Source organism: Pristiophorus japonicus, chromosome 16, assembly GCF_044704955.1.
Source record: "Pristiophorus japonicus isolate sPriJap1 chromosome 16, sPriJap1.hap1, whole genome shotgun sequence".
Lineage (NCBI taxonomy): Eukaryota > Metazoa > Chordata > Chondrichthyes > Pristiophoridae > Pristiophorus > Pristiophorus japonicus.
In genome coordinates this window covers 129826881-129850363 of record NC_091992.1, presented here as the reverse complement: position 1 = coordinate 129850363, position 23483 = coordinate 129826881, and the positions used below count along the sequence as shown (strand labels likewise).

The 23483-nt window shown below is 43.7% G+C and overlaps 1 protein-coding gene across 1 annotated transcript in view; it reads left to right on the top strand.

Moving 5' to 3' along the window:
- The window catches only part of LOC139226830 (cytoplasmic phosphatidylinositol transfer protein 1-like), a 477346-nt gene that overhangs the window by 323754 nt on the left and 130109 nt on the right, over window positions 1-23483 (top strand). Inside the window, exon 4 of the mRNA XM_070857884.1 lies at window positions 18326-18414. Within this exon, the coding sequence (XP_070713985.1) occupies window positions 18326-18414 (89 nt within the window). The remainder of the gene's footprint in view (window positions 1-18325; window positions 18415-23483) is intronic.

The window sequence follows — 23483 nt, the reverse complement described above, 5'->3', positions numbered from 1 at the left end:
GAAAGTTCTTCACTCAGAGAGTTGTTAACACGGGTTTTTATCTCGACTCTCTGCTTCCTGTCTGCCAACCACTTCTCTATTCATGTCAGTACATTACCCCCAATACCATGTGCTTTGATTTTGCACACCAATCTCTTGTGTGAGACCTTGTCAAAAGCCTTTTCAAAGTCCAAAAACACCACATCCACTGGTTCTCCCTTGTCCACTCTACTAGTTACATCCTCAAAAAATTCCAGAAGATTTGTCAAACATGATTTCCCTTTCATAAATCCATGTTGACTTGGACCAATCCTGTCACTGCTTTCCAAATGCGCTGCTTATTTCATCTTTAATAATTGATTCCAACATTTTTCCCACTACTGATGTCAGGCTAACCGGTCTATAATTCCCCGTTTTCTCTCTCACTCCTTTTTTAAACAGTGGTGTTACATTAGCTACCCTCCAGTCCATAGGAACTGATCCAGAGTCGATAGACTGTTGGAAAATGATCACCAATGCATCCACTATTTCTATGGCCACTTCCTTAAGTACTCTGGGATGCAGACTATCAGGCCCCGGGGATTTATTGGCCTTCAATCCCATCAATTTCCTGAACACAATTTCCCGCTTTATAAGGATATCCTTCAGTTCCTCCCTCTCACTAGACCCTCGGTCCCCTAGTATTTCCAGAAGGTTATTTGTGTCTTCCTTCGTGAAAACAGAACCCAAGTATTTGTTTAACTGGTCCATCATTTCTTTGTTCCCCATTATAAATTCACCTGATTCTGACTGCAAGGGACCTATGTTTGTTTTCACTAATCCTTTTCTCTTCACATATCTATAGAAGCTTTTGCAGTCAGTTTTTATGTTCCTGGCAAGCTTCCACTCACACTCTATTTTCCCCCTCCTAATTAAACCCTTTGTCCTCCTCTGCTGCATTACAAAATTCTCCCAGTCCTAAGGTTTGCTGCTTTTTCTGGCCAATTTATATGCCTCTTCCTTGGATATAACACTAGCCTTAATTTCCCTTGTTAGCCACGGGTTGAGTCACCTTCCCCGTTTTATTTTTACTCCAGACAGGGATGTACAATTGTTGAAGTTCATCCATGTGATCTTTAAATGTTTGCCATTGCCTATCCACCGTCAATCCTTTAAGTATCACTCGCCAGTCTATTCTAGCCAATTCACGTCTCATACCATCGAAGTTATGTTTCCCCAAGTTCAGGACTCTAGTCTCTGAATTAATTGTGTTACTTTCCATCTTAATAAAGACTTCTACCATATTATGGTCACTCTTCCCCAAGGGGCCTCGCACAACAAGGTTGTTAATTTGTCCTTTCTCATTACACATCACCCAGTCTAGGGTGGCCAGCCCTCTAGTTGGTTCTTCGACATATTGGTCGAGAAAACCATCCCTAATACACTCCAGGAAATCCTCCTCCACCACATTGTTACCAGTTTGGTTAGCCCAATCAATATATAGATTAAAGTCACCCATGATAACTGCTGTACCTTTATTGCATGCATCCTTAATTTCTTGTTTAATGCTGTCCCCATCCTCATTACTACTGTTTGGTGGTCTGTACACAACTTCCACTAGCGTTTTCTGCCATTTGATATTCCGTAGCTCCACCCTTACAGATTCCACATCATCCAAGCTAATGTCCTTCCTTACTATTGCATTAATTTCCTCTTTAACCAGCAACGCCACCCCATCTTCTTTTCCTTTCTGTCTATCCTTCCTGAATGTTGAATACCCCTGGATATTGAGTTCCCAGCCTTGGTCACCCTGGAGCCATGTCTCCGTGATGCCAATTACATCATATCCGTTAACTGCTATCTGCGCAGTTAATTCGTCCACCTTATTCCGAATACTACTCGCACAGAGCCTTCAGCCTTGCCCCTTTAGAATTTTGCTGTAATGTGGCCCTTTTTGCTTTTTGCCTTGGGCTTCTCTGCCCTCCACTTTTACTTTTCTTCTTTCCATCTTTTGCTTCTGACCCATTCTACGTCCCTCTGTCTCCCTGCATAGGTTCCCATTTCCGTGCCATATTAGTTTAACCCCTCCCCAACAACACTAGCAAACACTCCTCCTCGGACATTGGTTCCGGTCCTGCCCAGGTGTAGATTGTCTGGTTTGTACAGGTCCCACCTCCCCCAGAACCGGTTCCAATGTCCCAGGAATTTGAATCCCTCCCTTCTGCACCACTCCTCAAGCCATGTATTCATTTGAACTATCCTGCGATTCCTACTCTGCCTAGCACGTGGCACTGGTAGCAATCCTGAGATTACTACTTTTGAGGTCCTATTTTTTAATTGAGCTCCTAGCTCCCTAAATTCGTCTTGTTGGACCTCATCCCGTTTTTTACCTATATCATTGGTACCTATATGCACCACGACAACTGGCTGTTTACCCATCCCCTGCAAAATGTTCTGCACCCACTCTTGACCCTTGCACCAGGGAGGCAACATACCATACTGGAGTCTCGGTTGCGGCCGCAAAAACGTCTATCTATTCCCCTTACAATCGAATCCCCTATCACTATAGCTCTCCCACTCTTTTTCCTGCCCTCCTGTGCAGCAGAGCCACCCACGGTGCCATGGACCTGGCTGCTGCTGCCCTGCCCTGATGAGTCATTTCCATCAACAGTACCCAAAGCGGTGTATCTGTTTTGCAGGGGGATGACCGCAGGGGACCCCTGCACTATCTTCCTTCCACTGCTCTTCCTGTTGGTCACCCATCCCCTATCTGGCTGTGTAACCTTTACCTGCGGTAAGACCAACTCACTAAATGTGCTATTCATGTCATTCTCAGCATCGTGGATGCTCCAGAATGAATCCACCCACAGCTCCAGTGCCGCAATGCAGTCTGTCAAGAGCTGCAGCCGGATACACTTCCTGCATACGTAGTACACATAGTACAGGAGGAGCATAACACGTGTCCGAGCTCTCCTGCCATGACTTAAACTCTCGATTAACTTAATTTGGCAACAATAATGCTAAAGATTACTTACTGATAAAGAAAAGAAGAAGAAAAACTACTCACCAATCACCAGCCAATCACTTACCCCCTTGGCTGTGACGTCACCTTTTGATTTCTTTCTACTTCTTTTTTGCCTTCTCTCCCTGCTGCAGCTGCACCAGCTGGCCTTTCTAGGCCGCTCCGACATCCCCGAACTCCCACCTCTCTGACTGCCGCCGCCTCTCGACTGCCGCTGGGCCTTTATAGACCGTTCCGACGTCCCCGAACCTCTTGCTGTGACGGCACACTTTGTTTTCTTTTCCTCCCAGGTCGGGGAGTCAGCATTGGTGGGGAAAACAAGACAAAGCAACACCTGCTGCTCCCACATGCCCAAACTCTCCCACTTACCAAACTCTTACCTTTGCACTCTGACCTGCCGCTGCACTCCGAGCAAGACTGCACCAAGCCCTCTCTTTTTATAATGTTCCTAGCTGACTCGCCATGGTCTGTTTAGGGAACCAGTTTTTACTAGCTGTCCAATTAACTAAGCTAGCTTGCTTGTTTGTCTCTGCTTAAACCTACAAGAATCCTATCTGTTTAATATTGCAGTTTTACTTAAACTTGTAATCTTATTTTACCTTTAGAAGCTACTAGAAATTGTCAGTTACTAGTTAACCATAATTTTAAAAACTTTTTAAAAACTCGGGATCTTTTTTCTCTAAGATATTTATTAACTTTAATTTTAATTATGTGAGGTGTGTTTTTTATTTTTTATTATATGTTTAGTGTGTTTGTTTTTTTTGTCATTAATAGTAATGAGAACTTATCTTGTGATTGGCTGCTTTTTTTCTTTTCCACTTAGAATGAGGAAATTACATGGCTACTGGTGGGTAGGGACTGTCAAATGATAATACTTCAGGCATCACAACTGTGTGGAGCAGGCTTACATAGAAACATAGAAAATAGGTGCAGGAGCAGGCCATTCAGCCCTTCTAGCCTGCACCGCCATTCAATGAGTTCATGGCTGAACATATGAGTTCATGGCTTGATGGACCAGATGATCTTTTTATGTCACATATTATTTGTAAATAAAGATGTCTAATAGTTTTAGCTTGGAAATAACAGTCTGATAGTGGGATATATACCACCTTTTAAAGTAGATAGGAGAATGTGCTCTTTGGTGTAATATACTGTCGTTAAGAGGTAATTGTTGGTCCCCTGGCACACTATTCCATTCATGGCACACATACAGCTTTAGGTTTCAATTCATAGGAAACTCAGTCTGCTTATGGAAATGGTCTTTTTGTTGTGAACACATCAGAGAAAGCCTGAATCATAACTATATTTTGCTGTATAGTTAAAGAACAATGCATCAAACAGCTTTAAAATAAAACCTAATAGAAGTATTCGGATAACCATGTAGTTTATCATTACATTTATACACATGTACTATCTGAACTATAAATAAGCACGGTGAAATCAATACACAAGATAAAAACTAAACCTTTTTATCATCTCATTCAGTCTCTTCCCTTTCAGCTAGAGAATTTTTTTTATAAAATGAGGAAGGGCAGTTTAGTAGTGCTGGAAATTGGTGAACCAACACTACGGAATGTTAAGATAATGTACAAGATTTTCACGGCAATTCCACAAATGGTGGAATGCTAGCTAGTTCATCTGGGCCACACTTCCCCAGAAGGAAGCAGGCCCAAGGACAAGTTGAACCATATCACTCTTAAATATCTCTTACTGGCTGGTTCAAGAGCAGCCTACAAATGCATTATTTAATTGAAGAATAGTGTGGGGTGGGGAGTTGTTTGGAGCAGAGCTGGAAAAGATGCTTCCGTCACTTCTAATAATAGATCATGTACAATATTGTATCCAACTGTGTTAGGAGATCCTCCTCCCTCCATTTCGTAATGTGCAATTACATCATTGGGCAGTTTGAGAATAACTAAAATTGGTCACCTTTATATAAGAGTATTCACTGCAGAGCCGTGTGGAGGAAAGGACAGACGGTGACGGAATCTGATCTCCAGCCATGTGGAAGAGATAAGCCAGAGTGCGTGACAGAACAGATGATAATGCACCTGCGCTGCAGTAGTGAAAGACTTGCCCCAGCATAATTAAAACATCCCTTGACAGAAATAATAAGACTATTACTTCTCAGATCACATGCATGTGATATAAAGAAACTTACTTCAGGCTGAATGACATCATTCTCTACTTGTCAGCGGCTTTATTCAGATTCAGATAAGTAGCGAATGGAAAACAAGAAGACAAACAGTTACAAGCAAAGCGATTGCCCATGAGCAACACCAAAGGAGATCAAATCGCAATCAGTAGAAATTTGGTGAATTCTGACAGTTTAAAACAACATCTCTAATCATTCTGTGTCCTGCAATTGAATCACAGGACTCATACAGCAATGACATTGAATTTGATTTGACAGCAGGTTACAAGGAAAGAGCATTCCTTGTAAATATTATTAGTGATTATGATCTAAACTACATGAAGGCTGCGAAAATATGCGAGTTACTACTTTCATTCTGTCAGAGTAAAAGTAGATGAAAAGCTGAAAACAAAAGGAAGTTAACCATAATTCTTTGCAACTATTTGAGATCCCGAGGATGAAACTGCATCTTGTACTTAAAATGATGTTGTGCCTTAATTGAAATTTAAAATAAGCAACACTTGTGGGATTCAAATCTTCCAGCGAGTAAAGATAAACCCCGTGATCCTCATCCTAATGGCTGGCTTGCTAATTATAATTTCAACCATGAACAAGAATCAAATCTGTAATCTAGGTGTTCAGTGTAGCATTCAGTTTAAAGGGGTTTCCCCTTCTGTTTTTTTCTCTAAAACATCAGAATTTCTCTGGAGATGAGGTGACAATGTGAATGAACATTGTCTTTTACATCAAACCCAGACTGATGAACTGAAAGTTTCCTATTTCTTTCTTGCCAGTTGCAAGAGTCCATTGTGAAATGAGTTTGGGCACTCTCAGCCTAGTGCCTAGTCGATGCAAGTCCACAGCAGAAGAATGTTCATGTTTAGCATCAATTGCAACTAAATTAGCAATGCCACTTCTAGCTCCCAGCCTCTCACATCAAATTTAAAATTCTCATCCTTGTGTTTACATCTCTTCATGGCTTTGCCCCTTCCTAACTGCGTACCCTATCTGATGGGTATTATGCTCATAATAAAGGATGAAACTGAGTACTGTATGCAATGAATAAGTGTGACCTTAGCTCTTTTAAATAGACTCCAGAGTGCAGGTACAGCGTAGGAGGCCTGCTTATATACAGTGCTCCCAAGGGATGCTGGAATCCCTTGGGACTCTAACAGGTAGGCCCTCTGGTGGTGGTGTGATACAGGTTGCCAAGGGTTACATACATAACAGTGGGTGATTTTAATTTTCCTGGCATTCAGTGACACGATGGTTTACCTGCTGTTGTGGTGGGAACTGCAGCTAAAATATTTATTGAAAATATGCAAGATTGTTTCATGACTCAACATGTTAATGAAGTAACTAGGGATAATCGTATATTGGATCTGGTGTTTAGTAGTGAGCCTGACCTCGTATCAGGTCTCCATGTGGGGGAACATCTGGGCAACAATGACCACAATATTATATGGTTCCAATTGGCGAGTAGAACTAAAGGGACTGAGAACCTGCAACTCATACCGGATTTCAGAAGAGCAAACTTCTCCAAAATGGCAGATGATTTGGAATGGGTAAATTGGCTAACCCTCCACGGTAGTGATGAGACCGGTGTTGAATATAAATGGAAAGTTTTTAAGAACAAGATTAAAAATGTGGATAACAAACTTATACCCAAATCCAAAAGAAGGAAATATGGTAAGAAAAAGCCAAGGTGGCTGACTGGCTATGTACAAAGACAAATAAGATGTAAACAGAAATGTTTCTATAAATCTAAAACATTTAATACTCAAATAAACAGGGTTGAATACAAGGAACAGTGAAAGTAAAACAAAGGCTGCTATTCGATCAGCAAAAAGGTTAATGGAAAAAAGGATTGTAGATAACTGTGGCAGTAATGGGAAGAGCTTTTTTAGTTACGTGAAGAGTCAGAGAACTATCGAAGACTGTATTGGGTCACTGAAGGATGTTCAAGGACAGGTTACAAAAGACTCACTAGGTTTGGTGGAAATATTAAATGCCTACTTTGCATCAGTCTTCACCCTTGAAGATGATGCTTGAATATTAGAATTTAATAATACTAGTTTTGTTAGTAACATTAACATAGATAAACATATTGTTTTCGAAAGAATTAAGAACTTGAAAATAGATAGAGCAGCCGGATGATATCCACCCGAGGGTCCTCCGGGAGATGGACTATGTGCTGTGTGAGCCCCTGGCCTGTATTTTTAATAGCTCACTGCACTCTGGAATGGTTCCTACAGATTGGAAGGAGGCTAATGTAGTCCCCATTTTAAAAAAAAAGGTGGCAAGACAGACCCGGGTTACTATAGGCCCATCAGTTTAACATCAGTAATAGGTAAGTTGCTTGAAGGAATCATAAGGGATGCAATATATGGATACTTGAATAGGGAGGGACATATTAGGGACACCCAACATGGTTTTATAAAAAAAAGGTCATGCCTTACATAATTGTATTTTTTGAAGAAGTTACAAAGTTGGCTGGATGAGAGAAGCCCAGTAGACATTGTCTACTTAGATTTCGAAATAGCTTTTGATAAGGTAACACATAAGAGGCTTCTCTATAAGATTGGAGCCTCTGGTATTAGTAGTAATATATTGAGTTGGATTCAGAATTGGCTGGCAGGACGCAGGCAAAAAGAAGTTATAGATGGATTTAAATCTGTTTGGAGACTGGTCACCAGTGGTGTCCCGCAGGGATCAGCGTTGGGACCGTTGCTTTTTAATATTTTTATTAATGATCTGGATTTAGGGGCTGGGGGCACAATTTGCAGATGATGCCAAGATCTGTGCAAGTGTTAGAACTGTAGAAGATGCTTGGCTGCTTCAGGCAGATCTTAATGTGTTGGGAGATTGAGCTCAAGACTGGAAAATGATGTATTAATTGGATAAGTGCAGCGTTATGCATGTGGGCAAAGCCAAATGCTCAACATTCATACACCTTCCAGGGAAAGGCATTAAAGATGGTGGAGATAGAAAGAGATTTGGGTATTCTAGTGCATACATTCTTAAAGGTACATGAGCAATGCCATGCAGCGATAGCTGGAGCAAATATGGTGTTGGGGTGTATCCATAGGACAATTGAGTATTAGTGAGGGTTTTGGTGGGTGGGTATCACTTGGTGAGTGATATTGAGGCTCTGGAAAGGGTGCAGAAGAGGGCCACTAGACTAATTCCAAATCTAAAGCATCTTCATTATCAAGATAGCCTAAAAGAGTTGGGGCTCTATACCTTAGAGCAGCGTAGACTTAGGGAGAATCTGATTGAGGTTTATAAGATAATGAAGGAAATAGATGGTGTTCTAGCTGACAGTTTGCTTCGATTACATAGGTTAGGCAGGACCAGGGGTCACAAATTTAAGTTGTATAGGGCTAGATCTAGGTTAGACATCAGGAGGTGGTTGTTTTCCCAGAGAATAGATCTCTGGAACAAGCTGCCGTTTCATGTGGTGGATGCAGACTCGCTAAATTCCTTCAAGCGAAAGCTGAATTTGTTTCTGGCTGGGGCTGAGATCACCTCTTACAGAAGGTAGTTACTGCAGGGAATTCAAGGCCAGAGTGATCTCCTGGACTAGTTTTGATCGCCTAGATGGGTCGGAGAGGAATTTCCCAGATTTTTTTCCTCCCAAATTGGCCTGGGTTTTTAATGTTTTTTTGCCTTTCCCAGGAGATCACATAGTTTCAGGTGGGGTGGAGTGTATCTGTTGTGATACACAAGGTATTGCAATTGTGTGGGACAAGCTCGATGGACCAGATGGTCTTTACCTGTCTGCCATTGTTTGTATATTCGTAACCTTCTCCAGCTCTTTAACCCCTCCCGCATTCCCCTGACTTCAGCCTCTTGTGCACCCCTCACTTGCTGCACCATTGGTGGCTGTGTTTTCAGCCATTTAGGATGCGTGTTCTGAAATTGCCTCTGTAAAGTCCTGTCCCCTCAGTACAGATTCACACGAGGCATCTAGTGAAGTCAAGGTCACTCTGGACCTGCACCTTTATTTCACAGCTCTGGAATGCTGCACTTGCCTGAGACCTGTCCTTATATACCTGTCTCTTGCAAGTGCACCCCTGGTGGTAAGGTATGCTAGTGGTTACAGATCATATCTTATTACAGTCATGTATAGCATGTTAGGATACAGTTATATATAATAATGTAAGATACATGACATCACCGTCCCCCAAGGTCTTATTGTCCTTATAGGTTCAGTCTCTCAGGTGGTCTACGCTCTCGCCTGGAGAGTCTTGAGTTGTGGTTCAGTTGTTTGCCTTGGTGTCTGTTTTTCTTTGGGTGTGGTTGCTGGTATCTCGCTTGGGCTTTCTGTTTCGATTGGTCTGATTGTTGTTGACTCGCCTGGGCTGTCTGTTGGGATTGCCCGTTCCTCAGGTTGTTCCCTCTGTCTGTCCACCAGGTGTGGTGCGAGTTCCACATTGTAGTCTGCCTCTGGTTCCACAGTGTTGTTGGTAAATCTGCTTTTGACTTGGTCTACATGCCTCCGGCAGGTTTTGCCATTGTCCATTTGTACCACCAGTAGCCTGTTTCCTTCCTTGCCCGTTACTGTCCCTGCAAGCCATTTGGGACACCTGCCATAGTTTACTACAAACACTTTGTCCCCTATCTCATTCCATCTCCCCCTAGAATTTCTGTCATGGTACTCAGTCAGCTTACGGCGCTTTGCCTCAACGATTTCGTGCATGTCTGGGAGGATTAATGAGAGCCTTGTTTTTAAAGTCCTTTTCATCAACAGTTGCGCGGGGGGGATCCCAGTCAATGAGTGCAGACCGAGATCTGTATGCCAGTAGCAGTCGCGACAGGCGACCCTGCATCGTGGGACCTTGGATTTCAAGCATGCCTTGTTTAATGATTTGCACTGCTCTCTCCTCCTGGCCGTTGGAGGCCGGCTTGAACGGTGCCATCTTGACATGATTTATGCCGTGGTCAATTATAAAATCTTGGAATTCTGCGCTGGTGAAGCACAGACCATTGTCACTGACCAATATGTCAGGGATTCCGTGCGTTGCAAACATGGTTGCGAGGCTCTCCACAATGGTGGAGGTTGTGCTCAAGTTTAAAATGGTGCATTCGATCCACTTTGAAAATGCATCTACAACTACGAGGAACATTTTGCCCATGAATGGGTCCGCATAGTCTACGTGCACCCGCGACCACGGTTTGGTAGGCCAGGGCCAGGGGCTCAGGGGAGCCTCCCTGGGGGCATTGTTGAGTTGGGCACAAATGGTGCACCTTCGGACGCAGAGCTCCAAGTCCGCGTCAATACCAGGCCACCGGATGTGGGATCTGGCTATGGCCTTCATGAGAACGATCCCCGGGTGCTCACGGTGGAGCTTCCGGACAAATGCCTCTCTGCCTCGCAGAGGCATGACTACTCGGCTGCCCCACATCAGGCAGTCTGCTTGTAGTGATAGCTCATGCATGCGCCTGTGAAAGGGTTTTAATTCCTCGGGGCAGGCATCGCGAGCCTCTGCCCAATCACCGGTTAGGACTCATCTTTTTACTAAGGATAACGTGGGGTCGCTAGCCGTCCAGGCTCTGATTTGGTGAGCTGTCATGGGCGAACCTGTGAACTCAAAGGCATTGGTTGCCATGACTATCTCACAGTCCAGTTCGTCAGACCCTTCCGTGGTCGCCAGGGGTAGCCTGCTGAGCGCGTCGGCACAGTTGTCTGTGCCTGGTCTGTGCCTTATGGTATAGTCGTAGGACGCCAGCATGAGTGCCTACTGTTGAATTCGCGCCAAGGCGTTGCCGTTTATTGCCTTGCTCTCGGATAGGAGGGACGTGAGGGGCTTGTGGTCGGTTTCTAACGCGAACTTGGCCCCGAAAAGGTATTGGTGCATCTTTTTTGACACCGTACACGCACGCGAGCGCCTCCTTCTCTACCATTCCGTACCTGCGCTCCGCCCGCGAAAGTGACTTGGAGGCATAAGCTATGGGTTGTAATTTGCCCGCACTATTGTCATGTTGAAAAACTCCCCCGACCCCATACGCTGACGCATCGCATGTGAGAACTAGCTTTTTACCTGGATCAAAGAAAGTCAAAACACTGTTGGAACACAGAAGGTTGCGTGCCTTATTGAAGGCGCGTTCCTGGGTGTCTCCCCAAAACCAATCGCACCCCTTCCTGAGTAGCACGTGGAGAGGCTCCAGCAGCGTGCTTAAGTTCTGCATAAAGTTCCCAAAGTAATTGAGTAGCCCGAGAAAGGAGCGCAGTTCTGAGACATTCCAGGGCCTGGGTGCCAGGCGAATTGCTTCTGTTTTGGACTCTGTTGGGCGGATTCCATCAGCGGCAATCCTTCTGCCCAAAAATTCAACCTCGGGTGCGAGAAACAGGCACTTAGATTTCTTGACTCGTAGGCCCACCCGATCCAACTGCTTTAGTATTTCCTCCAAATTACGGAGATGGGAGTCAGTGTCCCTGCCCGTGATAAGTATGTCGTCTTGAAATACAACCGTCCCTGGGATGGACTTGAGCAGACTCTCCATGTTGCGCTGGAATATGGCAGCTGCCGACCTGATGCCGAATGGGCATCGATTGTACATGAAAAGGCCTCGATGTGTGTTGATGGTGGTGAGTAGCATGGATTCCTCGGTCAATTCTTGCGTCATATACGCAGATGTGAGGTCTAATTTTGAGAAAAGTTTACCTCCAGCCAATGTGGCAAATAAGTCCTCCGCTCTGGGCAGCGGGTACTGGTCCTGTAGGGAGACTCTGTTTATGGTAGATTTGTAGTCCCCACAGATTCGTACGGATCTATCAGGCTTCATGATTGGGACGATGGGACTTGCCCAGTCGCTAAATTCCACAGGTGATATAATGCCTTCCCGCAGAAGCCTGTCTAGTTCGTGTTCAATCTTTTCCCTCATCACATAGGGTACAGCTCTGGCCTTGTGATGGACCGGTCTAGCATCCTGTGTGATGTAGATTTTGACTTTGGCCCCTTTGAAAGTGCCCACACCTGGCTGAAAGAGATGTTCAAATCGCTCTATAACTGTTGAGCAGGAGGTCCGTTCCTCTAATGACATGGCATTGACATCATCCCATTTCCAGTTTAGTTTTGCCAGCCAGCTTCTCCCCAGCAGTGCTGGGGGTTCTCCGGGGACAATCCACAGGGGAAGTCGGTTCACTGTCCCTTTGTGTGTGACAGAGAGCATGGCGCTGCCGAGGACTGGTACGATTTCTTTGATATAGGTCCTTAGTTTGGTGTCGACCCTTGTGAGTTTTGGTCTGTCCCTTTTATGCGGCCACAGTTGTTCAAATTGTTGAGCGCCCATGAGAGATTGACTCGCTCCCGTATCCAGTTCCATGTTGACAGATATCCCGTTGAGTAGGACCCTCATCATTATAGGAGGCGTTCTGTTGTAGGAGCAACGGCCATTGATCATGTTGACCCGCTGTACATCGGTGTCCCGGGTACTGTCCCCACCATCTTCTGGTCCGCTTTTTGACCCATCCGATTCGTATACCAGCCGAGCTGCCATTTTTTTGCACATGCGGGCCAAATGCCCTGTATATTCACCATTTCTGCAAACAGCCTGCTGAAATCGACATCCCCTTGATGAGTGCCCACCCCCACACCTCCAGCACAAACCTGTTCCATTGTTCAAAGTGTTCCCAAAGAATGAGCTGCGTCTGGCTGATCTCTCTTGAGCTTCTCTCAGTTTGTAGTTGATTGCTCGCATTGTGGGTTGATGAGGTGTGAACAGCCATTCCTGTAGCCCTTGATGGCTTCTGCCTGCTGTCGAGAGCCTGTTCTCCCGGTTTTGTCTGTGTGTGGGGTTAGCAGCTTGTTTAGTGCTGTGAACTTCTTGTTCCGATATTTCGTTAGTTGTCGTACCTGCATTGTAAATCAACCTTGTTTCCTCTTCCCCTACCAAGAATGTCTGTGCAACCAGTGCTGCTGCCTCTAAGGTCAGGTTCTTGGTCTCTATGAGCTTTCGGAATATGCCTGCGTGGCCTATTCCTTCAATGAAAAAGTCTCTCAGCATTTCTCTCCTCAGTTCATCGGAGAACTGACATAAATTAGCCAACCTCCGAAGTTCCGCCACGAAGTCGCGTATGCTCTGGCCCACACAGCGTTGTAGTTGTAGAACCTGTGTCTGGCCATGTGTAGGCTGCTTGCTGGCTTCAGGTGATCTCTTACCAGTGTGCTCAATTCTTCAAACGACTTGCTTGCTGGTTTCTCAGGTGCCAACAGATCCTTCATTAAAGCGAATGTTTTCGAGCCACAGCTGGTCAAGAGATGGGCTCTTCTCTTGTCTGCCTTATTGTCGCCTAACCAGTCTTTGGTTACAAAGCTTTGCTGGAGCCTTTCTATAAAATCCTCACAATTGTCTCCCGGATTGTACTTTTCATCTGATCCGTTGTTCGCTATTCTGTGGATTCTGTAATCCCGTAACTCGTCGCCACTGTAAAGTCCTGTCCCCTCAGTACAGATTCACACGAGGCATGTAGTGAAGTCAAGGTCACTCTGGACTTGCACCTTTATTTCACAGCTCTGGAATGCTGCACTTGCCTGAGACCTGTCCTTATATACCAGTCTCATGCAAGTGCACCCCTAGTGGTAAGGTATGCTGGTGATTACAGGTCATATCTTATTACAGTCATGTATAACATGTTAGGATACAGTTATATATAATAATATAAGATACATGACAGCCTCCCTAAACCAGTCTACTTCTCCACTTCCCTCTCTAAGACTATCCTTAAAACCCACATCTTTGTCTATGCTTTGGTCCCCTTCCTAATCCTTCCTCCTTCGGCTAAGCGTCAATTTTTCCTTATGCTTTTGTGAAGTATCTTAGGATGTTTTTCGTTGTTAAAGGTGCTGTATAAATGTTTAGTGAGGCCATTAGGATGGCTCCTGTGGGAAGTGGAAACATCTTGGGAAGTTCAGTTTGAGTTTGGGGTTAAGGTAAGTGTGGATGGAATTTCATGAACTATCTAGCCCATCTTATACCTGACCTAGGTATGTTTGGTAATGACACTGGGTTCCAAAAATCAAACACTATCATCCTCAACCTTAATCCACATTCAGCTCTCACCTCTTAAAATCTAATTATTTTACTACAATCATACAGGCAGAAACCTGATCTACTCGTCAGCATGGTCTTCTCAAAATCCAGATTTATGTTTATACCTTACGAGAATTATAACAGACTCAAAATTACAGTTTACCCACCTAAACGGTGTTTGAAACCACATGCTAGTGACTATAATTAATGATTGAATAGACTGCACTTTGGAAATGGAAACTTAAAGTTAATTGAAACACGTGGCTGATCTCAGGATCCGTAGAAGCTAAAGCAGATTGCTGGACCAACAGTAGTCATCACCCAGCCATACCAGTAAATTCAACCAAATGTTTTCTACAGCATAACATAGCCATCTGGCCTGTCTGCATAAATAAAAAGTGAAAATTTAATTTTGAGACATTTGCCAATCATTCCCTGGTTCCCCAAATGTTACTGTCGATGCTGACCCATTATTCTGGCCCATCTGTTGGTCGGTTCACATCAGTGAACATTTCAAAAGGGAAGCAGTTGAAAATCAGTAAGGGTGATCATTTTGTAGATCCTGACAATATTATTGGCAGTTCATAAGGAAGTTATATATATTTAGCAATAAATCCTGATTTTCATTCCCTCAGTTCCACAAGTAAAATAGCAGTGCAATACTTATTACACTGTCACCGCTGACATCTGGCTTATTGCCATTTTGGTTGGAGCACTGAAACGGGTGGCCCAGGCACCCACTGGAAACGGGTGGGAGTCTCATTCGCTCATGCAAATCAAGGTCCTCTGATATCAATATGACCTTGATGCAATTTTGAAGTACCAGTGGGCGTACTGTTTGCTGTGCACACTTGCCCATTGGTAGTTGGCATTGAGCGGCCTAACGGGTGACATTAAAGTGCAGCCGCAGGCTGCTCCACAAAAGAAATTCCTGATGGCAAAGTTGCTTCTTCCCTCTCAGACAGACTCTTATTAACGTTACTCTTTTTGTCACTACGACCCCAATCACAAGATATTACAGTCTGATTCTTATGTTGCCTGATGTGAATCCTTTTCCACTTTCACGGCAGATGGAATTTACAGCGTCAGTGATTATTTAGTGACAGCTAACATGGGAGGTAAGAAACATTTCTAATGAGGTAAACAACAAAACATCTTATTTCAATATCTCCATCTGATTTTAATTTAATTTGTTTTGTTCATTGGTTAAAACAATGAATATAAACATTACATTTGTTATCTACAGTGTAAATGGTATAACATACATAGTACATTGTAACAGTGTGAAAACTTTACTGCATGATTTTAGGATATGGACAATCTGGCGATTGATTCCAAGAAGTGGCAGTGTTGGTCGATACAAATTCGCTCACTTGGCATAATACCTCTGTTGCTGTCGAACTACAGAATTATCCCCTTGCCTATACCTTGTCCCCAGTAAGTTTATCATTGTTACCGGCCCTGTATTTTCCCTGGTATGGCTTCCAATTTCATTCCCATACGCCAGAGGGGCACAATCTCAAATGTACCTGGTGCACAATTTACCTACCCATAAATAGCCAGATTTTTGTTCAACTTAGCCAAAACTGGCTAGTACTCCAGGATCATTGTGGAACGCAAAGAAAACTTCAGGCTGCTTTTTCCATGACCAACTGTCTTCTTAACCCCCTCTTCTCTATCCTCATCTTAAATACTAAATGCAAACACTTCATAGACCTGTTCCTATCCAACATCAAGACCATCTGTGCAACTGCTTCTGCCAATTTTTGTCCTTCCCCCTGCTCACCACCCCTACCTCCCCCTCAGGCAGGGTGGAGAGTGCTACAGTACTTGGTGTACAAACTATGTGAGAAGCATTCTCTACATGCTGACCCAGTCACTTGTGGGTCGGGAATGGGGCTGTTTCAAAGAGCTCAGTCCCAGGGAGTAAATCGGGTTTGGCTAGTTCCCATAGTGTCACAATCCACATTGACCAATAATTCTGTAAATATCACATTTCTATCACTGTACATAACCAGCAATATTTATTATTATGCAAAAAATCAAAAGAAAAGAAAATGACGCAGATCACAACCTATCCTCTGTAAATAGTGCATATTTTACTTCAGCACAATTTGAGTCAGCTCCATGAGGCTAGGTTGTGATCTGCATCGTTTTATTTTGTTCGATTGCATGAAATCAAAGACATTTCAGAGATCAAAGAAATGAAAGACTCTTGCAGTGATCTTAGATTTTTGCCCTTTCAATCTCTTGTTTTTTTTTCATTGCATTTATTAATTCTCTTTTTATCATGACAGTTCATTGAATTCAGTTCATTGTAGTTCACAATTTATATTAACGATTTAGACTTTGGAATCAAAAACACAATTTCTAAATTTGCGGACAACACCAAATTGGCAACACTGAGGTGGATTGCAACAACTTACATGAAGACATTAATATACTTGCAGAATGTGCATGTAATTGACAAATGAATTTCAGTAAAGATCAGTGTGAGTTTTTACATTTTGGTAAGAAAAATAAGGAGGTCATATATTACTTGGAAAATAAGAATCTAAATGGGAGAAAAGAGCAAAGGGATCTTGGAGTACAAATACACAAATCACGGAAAGTTGTGCCTCAGGACAATAAAACCATAACAAAAGCAAACCAAGCAAATTGAAAAGTAGAGAAGTTATGCTAAACTTGTATCGAACCTTAGTTAAACCACACTTGGAGTACTGTGAACAGTACTGATCGCCATATTATAAAAAGGATATAGAGGCATTGGAGAGGGTGCAAAAAAGATTTACAAGGATTATACCAGACCTGCGAAGTTATACCTATCTGGAAAGGATGAACAGGCTGCGAGATGGCTGAGGGGTGACCTAATTATGAAAGGTTTTGATAGAGTAGACAGAGAGAGTGTTTCAACTTGTGGAGAAGAGCAAAACTAGAAGCCATCAATATAAGATCGTCACCAAGATATCAAATAGGAAATTCAGAATAAATATCTTTACCCAGAAAGTGGTGAGAATGTTGAACTCGCTACCACAGGGAGTAGTTGAGGTGAATAGTTTAGATTTGTTTAAGGAGAAGCTAGATAAGCATATGAGGGAGAAGGGAATAGAGGGATATGCTGATAGAATTAGATGAGGAATGATGGGAGGATGCTCGAGAGGAGCATAAATGCCGACATGGACTGGTTGGGCCAAATGGCTTGCTTCTGTGCTGAATATTCTATGTAATTCCTTGTAATAATGATCAGGAGCATGAGCCCTGACCAGTTTGTCCCTAATCTGGGACGCCGAAGGCAGCCACTCAATGCATTCTCACTGCTGAGGTTGGCTAACTCAGTACAGTTATAGAGGGAGTCTCTGAACTAACTTCTATTCCTTTAGTCCCTCTCAGACTGTTTTCTAGAAGAAAATTGAAAGCAGTGTTCCAGTTGAAGACATTTCTTAATTAAGAGCGAGGATTTCAGTGCCTCCGAAATGTTTTATCTATCATATTATCAAACCTTTCTTTGGTGTTTGTGCCCCACAAGCTGCAGCAAGGTGAATTGCTATGCTGAAATGGTTACAGTTAATTGGGTGTTGACTCCACATACAATGCATTTCTCCTTAATGATTTGAAACAGAGATAAATCAATAAAACTACAATAGCAAATTATAAATTCAAGTAATTATAAGAACTTTTTATTCACACAAGGAAGTTATTCAAATTTAAAGGAAACATTGCAGTTTTATGGGGAAAGAGCAGGGGAGTGGGACTAATTGAATATCTCTTTCAGATAGCCGCTATAGGCACAATGGTCTGAATAGCCTCCTTTTGTGCTGTAAGATTCGATAATTTGACCCACTCTGCATCCTCAATGATGGCATTATAATGAGCAATGATAAATCTAAGCATCATTAGTGCTTTCAGTGGGAACTGCAAGGACATTGTCTAAGAGGTTAATGCAATAGGAGGAAATGTGTATTATCGAACTAGGTAAGGATATCAGTAGGCAATATTACAAGGGATAACTTACGGAGAATGCATCTGTACTAATACAGTTTATTCCATGAGCATATTCTTTGTACATGTTTCTCAACACCTTTTGGTTAGAATTAACTTTTTTAAATTCTGTAGTCTTGAAATATATGCCATTCATATTTATTCTTGCATTGTAACTATTCTTGCTTTATTTACAGCAAACTTCCTAGCTGGGCTAGAGCAGTGGTTCCGAGGATCTTTTACGTCACTGAAAAAGCCTGGAACTATTATCCGTACACCATCACAGGTAAGATTTAACATAGTTACTTGTGGGTACGGTAGCATCGTGGTAATGTTACTGGACTAGTAATCCAGAAGCCTAGACTAATGGTCCGGAGACATGAGTTCAAATCTCACCATGACAGCTGGGGAATTTAAATTCAATTAAATAAACCTGAAGTAAAAAACTATTATCAGTAATGGTGACCATGAAACTACTGGATTGTCGTAAAGGGAGATGAAATCTGACCTATATGTGACTCTGGACCCACAGCAATGTGGTTGACTCTTAACTGCCCTCTGAAATGGCCTAGCAAGCCACTCACTTGTACCAAACAACTACAAATAAGTGTAACTCCCTACCTAACATGCCTATGGAAGTACCTTCACCAAACAGATTGCAGCGGTTCAAGAAGGCAGCTCACCACCACCTTCTCGAAGGCAATTAGGGATGGGCAATAAATGCTGGCCTGTATCCTGCATCCCATGAACGAATAAAAAAAAACGTAACATAAGTTAAGTTGCATATTGACTTAATATGCAGCGCAGCAGAAGGTTTTTTTTAAGACTGAGGTTGTTTGTGTGACATCACCAGAAATCAATTTTAAATACCTATATTACACATTTCCACAAGTGAACTCCATCTTCCTTACTACAAACTCTCCGTTGCCTGGAGAGCAAGTGAGAAGTGGAGAGAGTATTAATAGTGGACGCATGGAGGGCAAGTAGCTGGAGAAAAGGACAGAGAAAGCAGCCAGAGAATAAATAGATGATTTAAAACAAATGAAGAAAGCTGGCAGAGGCGGTGAATAGCTAAGAGAGGTCAAGCACACAAGCAAGGAGAATGATCAGCTGGGAGAGGAAATTTCCAAATTTGCAGATAGCACAAAACTTGGAAGTATAGTGAACAGCGAGGAGGACAGCGATAGACTTCAGGAAGACATAGACAGGCTGGTGAAATGTGTGGACATGTGGCCGATGAAAGTTAATGCAGAAAAGTGTGAAGTGATACATTTTGGGAGAAAGAATGAGGAGAGGACATATAAATTAAATGGTACAATCCTAAAGGGGGTGCACGAACAGAGAGACCTAGGGATATGTGTGCACAAATCGTTGAAGATGGCAGGGCAGGTTGAGAAAGCAGTTAAAAAAGGATTATGGGATCCTGGGCTTCATAAATAGAGGTATAACATGTGGAAATTATGATGAACATGTATATGGCACTGATTCAGCCCCAACTGGAGTACTGTCTTCAATTCTGGGCACTGCACTTTAGGAAGGATGTGAAGGTCTTAGAGAGGGTGCAGAAAAGATTTACAAGAATGATTCCAGCGATGAAGGACTTCAGTTATGTTGATAGACTGGAGAAGCTGGGGTTGTTCTCCTTGGAACAGAGAAGGTTGAGAGGAGATTTGATCGAAGTGTCCAAAATCATGAAGGGTCTGGAGAGAGTAGATAGAGAGAAACTATTCCCATTGGCAGAAGGGTCGAGAACCAGGGGACACAGATTTAAGGTGATTGCCAAAAAAACCAAAGGTGACATAAGAAAAAACATTTTTACGCAGTGAATAGTCAAGATCTGGAATGCACTGCAGGAAAGGGTGGTGGAGGCAGACTCAATCTTATCTTTTCAAAAGGGAGTTGGATAAGTATCTGAAGGAAAACAAATTGCAGGACTACAGGGAAAGGGCAGGGGAGTGGGACTAGCTGAGAGCCGGCACAGGCTCGACGGGCTGAATGGCCGCCTTCTGTGCTGTAACCATTCTATGATTCTGTGAGGAGCAGAGAAACAGGCAGAGGACCAAATATTCTGGACAGGACCTGGAAAAGTTGGCAAACAGTGCTATTGCCAGCTTCAAGTTTCTAAAATGTCTTAATACTTCATTGTACATCAGTCTTTCAAGTGCATACTACTTTGTTGTGTTTTTTGAAGTACATCGTGACGAAAGTATCGTGCAAATGAGAGAGATAGAACAGCGGATGTCATGGATGGTACTGTATACATAGGAAACAAAACAAAATGTTCCGATATCACGGCACTATATCAGTATTGAATCAGATTCTGTCAGTAAAGGGTGTGGGGAGGAAAAACAGTAAAATATGCTAAATATGTCCACCGGAAATTGGCATCAAATAGCAATCGGTTATGAATGGAGTGGCTAATGCAGTGGCTAGTTAGTGATATAAAGAAGTACATTTCACAACATTGTGATATCATAAAATGTATAATGCACCTCATAATATGACTTAGTGTTGTGTTGGTGATACAGTGAGATAATTGGATATTCAATATTATTGTATAATAATCTAGGATTTGTGATCATTGGCATGTGTTAGCACATTTTAAAAATTGTGAATGCAAATGTCACATTTGTCTTGACATTTTTAATAAGATTGCACTGGTTCAATAATTTGCAAATTAATCAAAATGCAATCAAAATGGTTTAAATAATTGATAACTTGTACTTAATTTGCAATGGATAATTATATTTTTGTTGAAGTGTGAGTATGAATGGAGAAATAACGATGTTCTGTGTTAAGTGAAAACCATTCATTGTACGTTGAGTTCTGACCCAAAATCATTTTTGTTACTTCAGTGTGAAATAGTCATATCTCAAAGATTACACATGGCTTTGTTAAGACCCCAGAAGTCATCATGTCAGTGCTGTACTGCTACCATTTGTGGGTCTTGTAGTTAAATATAATTCACTTCAGTTCTATTTGTCTACTTTAAAAACATTTTTAATTTTAAGTGGAAATGCTGATGACCTGAAGGAAAACAAATTGCAGAGCTACGGGGAAAGGGCGGGGGAGTGGAACTAGCTGAAGTGCTCTTGCAGAGAGCTGGCACGGACTCAATGGGCCGAATGGCCTCCTTCTGTGCTGTAACCATTCTATGATTCTATGGAATCTTTGAGGAGTTGTTTTGCAGTAGGTAATGAGATTGACAATATAACGGTACTGAATTAGTAGGTATTGTCATTTAAAATATATGGATATTTTCTCTTTTCTGTAGGTCTCTCCCAGCCCTATCTAAGAGGTTAGAAACATGTTTTTCTCTTAGGTTGCTTCCATCAATATGATCTTGAGCCAGCTTTTGGGAGGTGGCCTGGGAAAAATTGTCTTCCAGTTCTCCCATTTTGTGGGGAAGTGTCTCTCTGTTGGTGTTAGAGCTAAGCTTGTGAACTTCTTACTACAGATCTGCATCCCTGACTCAGTGGCATACCACCATGCAGTGCCCCTGGATTGCTGGCCATCTTGTTATTGTGTGTGCTAATTCAGCTTCATTCCATTCCTGTAGCTTAGGAACTTCTTGCAGCTTATTGTCTCCTAGGCTCACAATGAGCAATGCTAGTTTGGACAAGGCAGTGGAGGGCTACCATAGAACCATACCCCAGAACGAGTCACCCTTCTTCGGAGAGGAAAGAAAGAAAGAGAGAAAGAAAGAACATCCATTGAAAAAAGCCTTCGTGTGAATCCTTATTAGATAGAAAGAAAGAATATTCATTAAAAAAGGGGACTAACTATTTGACTGCACTTTTCTTTGACAGACAGGTGTCCGTCCAGCCCCGCTCCCTTGCCCAAAGTGCACTTTTTTGACTGACAGGTGACAAGCCCCGCCCCTGTCAAGCTCCGCTCACCGTCCCCTCCAGGACCTGAATCATTCTGTCCACGTGGTGCCGAGAAGCAGGACCTGAGACTGGAGACTCTACTGCTTCCCTCACCAACTCGCTTCCCCCAGGACTCACTAGGCCCGACTCCCCGCTTCCTCGCTTCCTTTCGCCCCCTCGAGCATTCGCCGACACCCTCCCTCTCCCCCCACCCTCTCTCAGACTCACTAGGCCCGACTTTCCGACTCCCCCCCAATCTAGGACTCACTAGGCCAACTGGGCCTTCCGCTGAACTGTGAGCCCCAAACCACCAACTGGGCCCCGAGCCTCCTGTGAGCCGTGAGTCCCGAGCGGCGGTGCGCTGCCGAGGACGGGTGGGGGGGAGAGAGAGACTGGGTGATGAGAGGCTGGGGGATGAATGAAAGAGGTTGGAGAAGGATAGAGAGAGAGAGGTTGGGGGGTGGGGGGAGGGAGAGAGAGGCTGGGTGGTGAGATAGAGGCTGGGGTAGGGGGGGGTGGGAGAGAAAGAGAGAGTGGCTGTGGAGAGGGAGGCTGGGGGAAGGGGAGAGGGAGGCGGGGTGGGGGGGGGCGAAGGGAGAGGGAGGCTGCGGAGGGGGGGAAGGGAGAGGGAGGCGGGGGGGGAAGGGAGAGGGAGGCGGGGGGGGAAGGGAGAGGGAGGCGGGGGGGGGGGAATGGAGAGGGAGGCTGTGGGGGGGCAAAGAAAGAGTCTGGGGCGGAGGATCGGAGGGGAGAGAGGGAACTCAGGAAAGACGGATCACGTTCTTCCAATCCCCTACAAGGGACATTGTTGGAGTGGACGATATCCAGAGATAACGACACTGTCACTACCCAATAAACCTGTTAACAATCCATCCACAATGCCCCATCTATGGGGGAGTGGGGGAGGGTGCACTTAGATTTGGGTAAGGCACTTCGGCTGGGGGAGGCATACACTTGCGCTGAGGTACGGGACTTTGGCTGGGGGAGGCAACACTTTAGCTGGAGGAGGAAAGTACTTTGGCTGGGGGAAGGAAGTACTTGGACTGGGGTAAGGCACTTTGGCTGGGGGAGGCATGCACTTGGACTGGGGTAAGGCACTTTGGCTGGGGGAGGCATGCACTTGGACTGGGGTAAGGCACTTTGGTTGGCCCTTGCTGTCTTCTGGGAAGCTCTGTCCTCTGTCGCTTCAGGAAGTCAAAGTGGATCGAGTTACAATTTGCAAAGTCGGTGAGACCTTGGGATGGGCTGATCCAGTGACACATTCCTGTAAAACTTCAGGGTGTGGCTTATCCTCCAAGGGGACCAATCAGAAATAAGGGGTGGAGCCTGTTGGCCATTTTTGCAGTACAAATAAGCGCATCCTTAAAAAAGCCTTTGAGTGGATCCTTATTAAAATCTGGGCTTTGGGCCAAGGCAGTGAGAGACACGAAAAATAGCGTGAATGGCCGAAACAACAGGATATGCTGTATGGGCCAAAGGGCCTTTA